The sequence below is a fragment of the Gallus gallus genome, chromosome 20 (genome assembly GCF_016699485.2).
Source record: "Gallus gallus isolate bGalGal1 chromosome 20, bGalGal1.mat.broiler.GRCg7b, whole genome shotgun sequence".
In the NCBI taxonomy this organism is placed as follows: domain Eukaryota; kingdom Metazoa; phylum Chordata; class Aves; order Galliformes; family Phasianidae; genus Gallus; species Gallus gallus.
The window spans coordinates 5,735,906-5,746,255 of record NC_052551.1 but is presented as its reverse complement, the minus strand read 5'-3'; the positions used below and the strand labels follow the sequence as shown (position 1 = coordinate 5,746,255).

The 10,350-nt window shown below is 43.4% G+C and overlaps 1 protein-coding gene across 1 annotated transcript; it reads right to left on the bottom strand.

Annotated features, from left to right (window-relative positions):
* Positions 1-356: 356 nt before the first annotated feature.
* SERINC3 (serine incorporator 3) lies at positions 357-7,845 on the bottom strand. Its single transcript, NM_001006291.2, has 10 exons — positions 7,756-7,845; positions 7,210-7,371; positions 6,592-6,785; positions 5,765-5,844; positions 4,958-5,095; positions 3,951-4,120; positions 3,282-3,372; positions 2,721-2,898; positions 2,070-2,297; positions 357-1,292 (listed from the first exon to the last, which is right to left on the bottom strand). The coding sequence occupies exons 1-10, from the start codon at positions 7,792-7,794 to the stop codon at positions 1,154-1,156; spliced, it is 1,419 nt and encodes a 472-aa protein (NP_001006291.2). The 5' UTR covers positions 7,795-7,845; the 3' UTR covers positions 357-1,153.
* Between the last annotated feature and the right edge of the window lie 2,505 nt (positions 7,846-10,350).

Genomic DNA, 10,350 nt, shown 5'->3' with positions numbered 1-10,350 from the left:
TGTATACTTAAGTCCACACTAAAACATGGCTGCAACTAAGCATATAATGCCCTGGCATTATATTACAAGAGGAGTTGGTTTTTACTGCAGAACTAAGTTTTTGCTTGCTCAGTTATCATTCAATTTCAAGGAATAGGATGTGACGCTCAAAAGGAAGATGCACTCATGGAAGATGCAGTTTGTTTCAAAAGAAGTACACTGTGATTTACTATTTGCTGCGTGGATAAAGTGTCCAGTCACATCCACATGACTGCAGCAGCCAAACAGCCAATTAACATTTTCATCATTATATATAATACTTTGCCTTAGAGAGTAACTGCCTCAATCTTTAACACTTCTCAACAGAGCTGAGAGAGTTCCAGTAGTTAGTCCATTTTATTCAAATGAGTTTACAGTGCAAATACCATAGTGCCAATAATAATCATTTCATATACACTTCTATAAGCATATCAGACAAGTGAAAATTAATAAGAAGCTCTATTTTTCCACCATAATCATGAAGTTGTTTAAGCTAGTCTTACACTTACTGCTTAATATTTGGCAAACATACTACCAAAGAGGTTATCATAGAAATTGCCTCTTAGAAAGGGCAAGCTTGTGCTTAAAGGAATCAAGAGTTAACAGCTTTTCAGCCTCAAAAGGTCTGTTGTTTTGGTGGGGTGGAGGGGCTTTTTGCCACACCATAGGAAGGTAAGTGTCATTTAAATAAAGTAGTTTAAATAAACTTCTGTAGTGGAATGTAGAAATTAAACAGCATGGCTTACACTTCAAGGAAGAAGTATTAGCAGCAGTGCACTATGCTGAACATAATTTGTTCTTTGAAATATATTACTTCATATTTAGATAAATTTTGTTTAATACTAAAGTTGGGGCTACTGGATATAAATTTTCTTTTGTGCTTTGACAGCACAGCAGTAGTGAGTTTTATAAATGTAGTAATCAGATAACCACGACTTAACCTTAAAATAGAAACATAACTGAGAGTTTTGCTCCTGCAGCAAGCATTGTGCAATACTTAACTGTGCATCCACCTGCATGTTAATATTGACATAAGAAAAGACAGTATTTGCCTTAATAACTAAAGCAATACATAAACATTTTGGCTTTAAGCAAAGAATTCCCAACTTCTGTAAGCTCAGACAGATGCAGCTATTTAACTGAAGTCCCTGTTAGTAAGGACAAGGGGAGCAACCAGGGTCCAAAGGTAGAGAAGGAGACAAACCCAGCTGGAGGTTATCTTCACCCACACGGCTGGCCACTTACTTGTCATTGTTTTAAAATCCGCATCAGGGCTGAAAAGCAAAGAAATAAGTTATTAGATTTAGAAGATGCTTTCCCCTATTCCTTCTACTTCTCAAATTGATTTGAAATTCAGAGAATTCCTGGACACTCCAATACCAGGGCCTTTGTGCCACACTGGTGATACAACCAGCAGTTTCCCATGGCTCCTTGGGCCTTTTGCTCTCTATTCCACTTTCAAACTAGATCTGCTTGCAGACATTGATGTGCTGCTCTTAAAAGAAGTCTTCCAGTGTGCTGTGCAATAGACTCCTGATAGCTGCAGCTCCACAAGCACATTTGTTAATTAACAGTGTTGCCGTTATGGGAACAGCTACTATAAGCTGCAAAAGCTAAGAGTATGTCCAAGCATTCCCAGCAGATGTAGGAAAAGATCTCTTTAAGCAACATGTCCCTGCACAGCTTTCCCAGGCTGACAGAGCCACTAGGTTTGGTTTAAGGCTGCCCTCAGATGGGCATCCCAGGAGCCCACTTATGTGTCCTTCCTGCTGCTTGCATTGCAGAGTTTGGTAAGCACACTTAACACCTTTGCAGAAGATGCACTCAACTAGGAATATACTGGCTTTTTGTCATTTTATGCAGGGTTTTTTGTTTGTTTTTTTTTTTTTTACATCCTTATTCAGCAACTCAAAAAGCGACAAGCCATAACTCATGCACCTGGCGTAGGGACAGCACCTTAAACAGCTTCTCAGGATAGGCTGAGCAGGAGCTTCCCATCCTGGAAATGCTGACAAGGGCATGCAACCTATCAATTTCTGTCTTGCTCTTACCTGTACCAGTTTGTGAGCGTCATCATGATGTAAAGAGAGGCAAGAAAGAGCATGAAGTGAAAGAAGGCATAGTTGTACTGAACACCATCTTTCTCATTATCCATGACACGACGCACTTCTCCTTCCTCTGCGGCCCCGCTGCCTGTTCCCCCAGCCTCCTCCAGAATGGCACTGTCACTCGCAGACAGTATCAGTTTGTTCACTTGGCTGTTACTTGAAGAGCGAATGCTGCAGTGTAACCCAAAGAAAAACACAGTTAAGAACTCCCTTTTCAAGTAGCTATGTTTGTTAATAAGACAACAGATGACAGTGAAAGTCAGGACTAGCAAATAACATTGGTGAAGTCCATCTGAAAACCACAAGATCGCTCCCTTACATCTGTCTGCATCTGAGCTTCTGTTAACATAAAAAACCAGCAGTTCTAATCCAGGCCCTTCTACTACATTTTATTACATTAGTGGAGTTAGCTAATAAAGCTTATGGTCATCCACAAAACAGAATGCAGTTTTTTTAGTTGTATTTGGTTTGGGCTTGAGACTACAACTGGATATGAACAAAAAGGAGGTACACTGATTTTTACTGGGCTATATTCAAAGGAAAAAGGTAGATAAATCCCAACTGTTTACTATTTGATAGCAGTGCAGATCCTACCTGGAATACAGGAGGCAAAAGACAAATATAACCAATCCAACAATACTCTGGGCGTCCCACCACTGCAGGGACTTGGGCGGAGCTGGAGTAGCAGGCATGACAGTGGTATTTGCTGGAGCAATTGTAGGTGTAGCTATCTGAGTAATGATGTTCAGCAAACTTGGGTTACAGTTCCGTTCTGAAAGGAATTTTGAGGCAGATTAAGGCTAGATGAGCTTCAACAGCTTCAGTTAAGGCAGAAGTTTGACTTCCCATTCCCTTTAACTGCTCATCTCTGATTCCCTACAGGTAACAGCAACACACAATGTTTTTCCTTCTCGTGAGTTAGGCAATGTTTTATTATTTAAATACATAAATCAGAATATCCTGACACTATTTCCTTTCTCCTCACAAATACACCAGTTTAGTTCTAGAAAGAGACAAACTGACAGTTTCACAGTTAAGTTAGCTTTACTTTTTCATTAGATTTTATCTATACAGAAGATCAGTAGTCCTCATGCAGTGATCTGTACCAACAATTTCACACCAATATATGTTACTCAGAACAGATCTCTTGCTTACCAGGCTCATTGGACATGGCTGACCAAGTGAGATACATGGTGTAAAGAGTAATAATAGAGGACTGGAGGAGGCCAGATCGAGGATGATATTCCTGTTGAAATACAAGCCAGCATGAAAAGAGCAGCTTCTACCTATAGTTAAATGAATGCCTATTGAATTTCAGTCTTCAGTAATGCATTGGGCTTCATACTGTTTAAAAAACAGGAGTAATAAAACTTAGAGTAATATAATTTACACAACAAGCAACTCAAACTCAGAAGGACTAAGGAAACCAAACCCAGTTCTTCTGTGCTCACGACTCAGTTACAGATTGTTCCTGAATTAACCCCAACTTGTTTAACAGTTTTGAGGATATGAACCTAGTATGTGATTTGGATTTTCACCATCAAAGCCATGCCAGCAGTGATGCCCACGGAAACTTAACTTCAAAATAATGTTAGTAAAAAAAAAAAAGAAGCCTGTCTTCAAGAAATGCATCACCACATAATGCATTGGTCTCAGAGCTTTTTTTTAAAAAAAAAAAAACAATTATTTATTCCTTAAATATCCCCAGCTAGCATTGTTATGATAGCCAAGCATTAGAACTCTTCTGCCTGTCTGCATTGGTATGACACCCTTCTTAGTTTCTTGCTTTGTATGCCAGAATGAAATAGCAAAGAAAAACAGTACCTGAACTTTTGGAATGATGGAAACAACAGACACAGCAAAGCACAGGATCATATTAAAGCTTATGAAGAATTTGTTTTCAGTGCAATCCTCAGGCGTTGTATAGAAAACATAGAAAAGCACAACAAAAACCACTGACAAGCCATAGAACAAGCTTGTACAGGACAGCAGAGCTGCAGAGGGGAAAAATAACTATTAGAATAAGGACATAAAACTTCAACAGTACATCTAGAGTGATTTAAAGGTTAACGATCAGTGTAAAGGGACCATTTCCCTTCCTCACTTCTAAATCTGGTTAAGAAAGCTAGACTAGCAGAAGGCATTTCTATTAAATGTGGCCAACGTGGCCAGATGTCTACTTTGGTTCTCTAGGCAGTGTGGCTCAGAGGGAAATCAGTGTTTCCATCAGGGGAACAAGATCTGTCTTCTGGATGCAGTTTAGCTGGTTTCACTGTGCTGTCAAGCCAGAGCATCAAAAAGGACAGCACTTTCTGCACACTTCCAGTGAACTGAAGGCCACTGTTTACATTTTCATTCTCATATGTTCTTGATATGGAGCTAGAAAATGCTGTTGCAGCATTTACATCTATGAACAAAGAACCACAGCTATTAGCATTAATTTCAGTAGAGAAGTTAGCAATGTGCCAAGGCATGCTGCTGTAGTGCAGCCACTATCACTGACACAACTGACTTTCTGAGGGCGTCAGTCAACAAGGTGATAAAACAAAGAACTGAAGAGAACCAGGCTACCAGCTCTGCACTCACACTGCAGACTGGACAAGTTAAGCATTGTTTATTATGACTGTCAGACCTGCTAGTCACAAGCCTAGAATATTTTGCATTTTATTTAATGAGAAAAAGGCAACTCCAGTTATTAATTCCGAATGTTTACAGTAGTGACTCATGAAGACTGTACAGTATAACACTAGGATATGTTTGCAAACTAGTACATGATATTCTGCAGACTCCCAGCCAACCAAAACAAATCCCCGCCAGTTTAAGATTCCTACCTGCATACCAACACTTAGAATTTCCCTCCTCCATTCTCCCAACCCAGCTCTCATTCCAGGAGTGAGCAAAGTCCACAAGAAACACCAACTGGATAAGAATGAAGCAGAAGGCTCCACAAACACCAATGGCAAACCAGGCTAGAAAAAAAGAGTAACAAAACAAGCTTAATTTTCATCATTTACATACTAATCCAGGAAAAAAGATAACAGCTACTTCTACTGGAGACAATTAACAAAAAACTCCAGGACTATATACATAACTCTTATTCACTTTGGCTTCTGTCCTGCAGAAGCATGCAAGGAGACTGCATGACTACAGTAGTTAATGAACATGGAAACATTTAGCCCAAGGTGTTTTCAGAATGAATTTAAGATCTAACACAAGACACGTCTGTACACTGACATTACACTGTAATGCCACATTCATCTGAGGCTCAACAACCCTCAAGGTTCCTGTAATGTGGCCAGACAGTAAAAATATCTTGCAGAAATTTTTCAGACTCTAGGGCACTACTTTGCATTCATCACAGTCAGCATTCTGAGATGCCTCCAATCAAAACAGCATCAGAAGTCTCTTCCCAGTAGTTGACATAACCGAGTATTTAATTAGTAATACACGACATCTATGCACTTGAAAAAGATTGCTTATTGCCATTAATTCAGTTGATCACCATAATATTATTAAGAAGTAGGACAGAAACTGTGTTTTCTACTAGGTAGCTTCCACTATCACAACTAGAGCCCAGAAAGTCTGTGATAAAGTTTGAGTTTACTAAACAGAATTTTATGATTTTGATTTAACTGTACCTCTTGTGAAAGGTCCTTCAGGAATGTAAAATGCTCCAACCATGATACCCACAATGGCAGCTATTTTGAAGAACCAGAACCTTTAGAAGAAGAAAGTTGAAAGCATGGGTATTACTCTGCATACAACATTCAAGTTTTACAAGATCTGCAAGCAGCCCACTGTGCACAGATGAATGCCTAAGAAATAAAGCAAAAAGTTTTGTGTAGTGGGATTACAAGTAAAGAAGTTCACTAAATTGGGAAAAAAAGGGTAGATGCAGCATTGCACCTAGGGCAACAAGATGGGCTGGGAACCCGCAGGCTAAAGGGTGCTGGAACAGGAGCTCTGCTCCAACCAAATAGACATGAGTCAGCAGCACACCCTCACAGGGAGGAAGGCTAACTCACGATTCAGTTTGAAGAAGGGAAAAGAAAGATCTAATTGTCATGCTCAACTGTCTGAAGAAAAGTGTTACAGCTTTACAGTGCTTGCAGACTCTTCTGACTGAGCCAGACTGGCCCAGAGAATAACCCAACAAATGCCAGACAGCACAAGGAAGGGGATATAAAATAAATAGTATCCAGCACCTCTGCTGAAACACAGAGAAGATGATCAGAGCATTTCCTTTTTGTGTTAGCAGTGATGTTTAGCTTCCCATTACATTGATTAAGTTACACAAACAGGAAGCCTTTTAGAAGACTTAAGTATTACTCTTCATTCAGTTCCAAGGAAACATCAAACCATCAACATATACTCAAACAATTTCTTTGCTGAGCACAGTGACAAACTCGAGAAGAAAAATAGAGGAAAGAAGTTAGAAGAGCAAATGGCCAGCTTACAGACATACCCATTGTGCACTGCAGCTCTTGGATCATTACTTGTTCTCACTGCTATCATGAGCAGAGAGAAGACAAAGAAAAACACTGCCATGGCAAAGCTGATTCGGTAGACAGCTCTGTATCCCACAAACACATCACAGCTGACAAAGCCATTCAGATGTGGTATCCGAGTATGAAGCCCCTCATCACAAAATCCAGGTACCTGAGTAAATGAACGAAGACAAATTTAGCTGTGAACTCACTTCTGTATTTGCAATTACATTCTTTAAGCATTCTAACAGCTATGGTTTCTATTCAGCTCTCCTCTGGGAAATCTGTTAACAAAAGACCTTCTGTTCAGCCAGACTGCACAGACCTTACGGTCATTTTTCTTTCTCCAGGTCATCACTACAAGCATTCAAAGCATTCAGAAAGATTAGGGTAGAAAGCTACAGATGTTGGCAGTAACACCTGGGAAGTGTCAGGCCTGGTTGAGTTTCAGTTACATAAATCAAGGGACTCTCCCACCTCAGGAAACACATTTGGGTGCTGTGCCTACTTTGTACTCAATTCCAAGTAAAACCAATCAATAGCCATTTGCACAAGCTCTGGATATGCTAACAGTAAACATATTTTCTCCTCCATACCTTCTTCAGCTGCTCTTCCATCCCCGGTGCCAGCATAATGCAGGCAACAGCCGTGCTAAGGAGGAGGAGAAGGGCATAGATGAGGCGCGTCACGGTGGAGTTCTTGCTGTTGGGACAGCATCGGCAAAGCAGGCAGGAGGCACCGCCACACAAACAAGGAATCTGAAGAAACAGAAAAGCTGAGATCGCTGCCTGGGAGCTGACGTCGGCTGCGCAACCACACGGGACGAGAACAGCCCATCTGCGGGCTCTGAGCTACTCAGAGACAGCTCCGCTCGGAGCGGGGTCACGCTCGGTCCGCGGTTCTGAGCGACCCCGTGTTTGGCGCGGCGCCACACAGCACGACCCAGGCTCCCTCTGCCCCACAGCCCTGTGGGTTAGCTAGCCCCGGCGCGGGCCGCGGTCCCTGACAGGGCGGGACCTCCGCCCACCAGACCCGCCCCGCAAACCCCCTTCATCTCGAGGCCCCCGCCGCCATAGCGTGCGGGTGAGGGGACGAAAACTGATCGGAAGGGACCGAGGGTGAGCAGCCCCGCTACCACTCACCCAGCTGGCCAAGGAGCAAACCCCCAACACCGCCCCCATGGCGCCGCCGCCACCACCGGACCCCTCCGGCTACTTCCTGCTTCCGCCCTCAGCCAGGGGCGTCACGTGACCGCCCCATGCGCCTCCGCCGTCGCTCATTGGCTACGCCCTCCATGCCGCCCGCCAATACGAATGCAGGATGGAGCCCAGCCCGAGCGGAAGGATCAGAAGGGCCATCCAAGGGCGAAGGCGGGGGTGTTGGTGTATTTGAACTGTCCGTTCTTGAGAGATTATAAGAAGCAGCGCGCTGATTGGTCAAAAAGTTCAGGGTGTGAGTGGTTCTATTAGCAAAACAACCAATCAGAGAGACCGATCGCCGTGAGGGCGGTGATTGGCATTTCTCCTAGCCATTCAGTACCTCTCTCTCCCTGAGGCCACAGGGGGCGCTGGGGCCCGCCGTGGTTGCCATAGCAGCCGCCATGGCGGCGGGCCTGCTGCTGGGCCCCCCCCCCCCTTGCGGGCGCTGGGCCTGGGCTGGGCGGTGGGTCCTCGGGGAGAAACAGCCGGGTGTGGGAGCAAACCACATGGCTTAGAGGTGGCTGTGAGGGCATAAGAGCAGGAAGGTGACAGAAGTTTACACTCAAGCTTAGGAAAGCGCTCGGGAAGTCCTTAATTAGCGTCAGTGTTGTGAAATGCTGGAGGTCGGGGTTAGGAGCGAGCAGCTGGGGCTGCAGGATGTGTGTAATTCCAGCTGCTGCACATCGCTGCGTCACACTGCCCTGCTCAGCAAAACCTGCTTCCATCTCAGTGACAAAGAGTTGGGATGACAGCTTTATTACCGCCTGAAACGCCAAGACAGAACACAGGCAGTAAAACTGACGCTTGTTTTCCTCAGCAGCTTTAGCACTTCGAGTATAGGAGTTATGTTAGCACTGCCATCCCTCCTCTATCAGCCTCACTCATGAAGACATGCAGGCTGCTTTCAGAAAGAGATCACGCCGTAAATCACTGAAACTGTGCTTCCTTCAGATAATGCGTGAGCCTTTGCCTTATTATTAACAGATCGTCCCCTTCTGGGTGCACCAGCTGGATGTGTAAGAAGGCTTTTACCACAGCCCTGATATCTCACTGTCTGTGCACATGAATGTATGCATAATAAAGGCACAGTCCAAAATTCTGTGTTCCTTCCCCAGCAATCTTGGACAGATCACTCTGTAAGTACATTGCCAGCACAGGGATGAAGCTTGGCTAAGTCCTGAGGCTTGTGCTGTTTTCTTCACAGGAAATATCTGTCCAACAGTGTTGTTAAGTGCTGCGAGATCTTCCACTGGATTGTGTGAAGAAAAGACAATACGGATAGAAGGCTTTCTCCTTGGGCCGTCAGTGTAACAAGGTTTCCAAGGGCTCATTTTGCCTCCCCACATAATACCCCTCTGATTCTGTATAACATCATCCCAAAGCACACGTTTTAACAGGAGATAAGGATGAAGTCAGCCTGGTTGCTGTCAGCTGTGGGAAGGAGACAGGATATGGCAGGAGGTTATCCTCGTTTTACAAAAATACCCCGCTCTGCTGCATTAATCAGTTCTGACAGCAGAATTAACGGTGCATTCCTTCCATATGTTATATCTCATTAATACCTGTATGTTTGTTGTTTGACGTACCTAGATTTTTTTCCCTCCAAATTAGGTGGTATTTAAAAGTATTGTGTCAGATAGAGTCATTTGAAAGTACTTCTCTGCAGTTCTTTGTGCAGCTGAGCTAATAAGAGAATGTCACTCAAGCTTGTGCGTTAGTGCTATTCTTGTTAATCTCAAGGGTCTCCCTTTCATGATAACAAAAATACCAAACTTTCCCTGGTTCTCCTTGGAGTATTTGAGGGCTCCTGCTCTGCATGAGATGTGTTTTTGCAAGCGACAGATCCAGGTTATAATTAAATGATCCTTTGACTGGCCAGAATCTGTCAGGCGGTGTTTAAAACTAAGTGAACTGCAATGAGAATGTCTGGCTCAAGTAATCTGTAAGATTTCAAAAGAGATGTATGTAATCTGTGTTTCTGTGGTAGTGCTGCTTTGACCTGCATAGAGGTTTAAGTGTCCTCCTGCACACTGGCCTGTATAAACTTTGGGATTCTGAGATATTGGAGTCAACTTTCTAATAAAACCCTCCTAATTATTGCACTTCTGTGAAGTGTTTAAACAGTGCTTTTAACTGTGCTGTGATTGGATCTCCAGAGCACGAAGGGTTTCAGAATTTTTTTTTGGGGGGGAACTGTTTTTGCAGCCCTTCAGTTCAGACTTTGGGTTGAGCTATATCCCACAGTACAGATCTTAAACTGCACTTTCAAAGTGGCCATCAAAGTCTCCCAGTACTGAGGAAGTTAGTGATTAGATAACCGTGCAGCGCTGCCACAGCTGAAACCACTTGTGGGTTGAGTTAGTCTTTACTTGGATAGAGCTAATAGTGCTACAAAGTCATTACGTTCCAGCAGGGTAGAAAGTCCTCCCAGGTATAAATGTCAAGTTTATGGAGCTCCAAGACCACTTTCAATGGGGCATGTTCTTATCACATGCACTGATGCAGGTACGTATTCACCACTTACACACAAAGGCCATC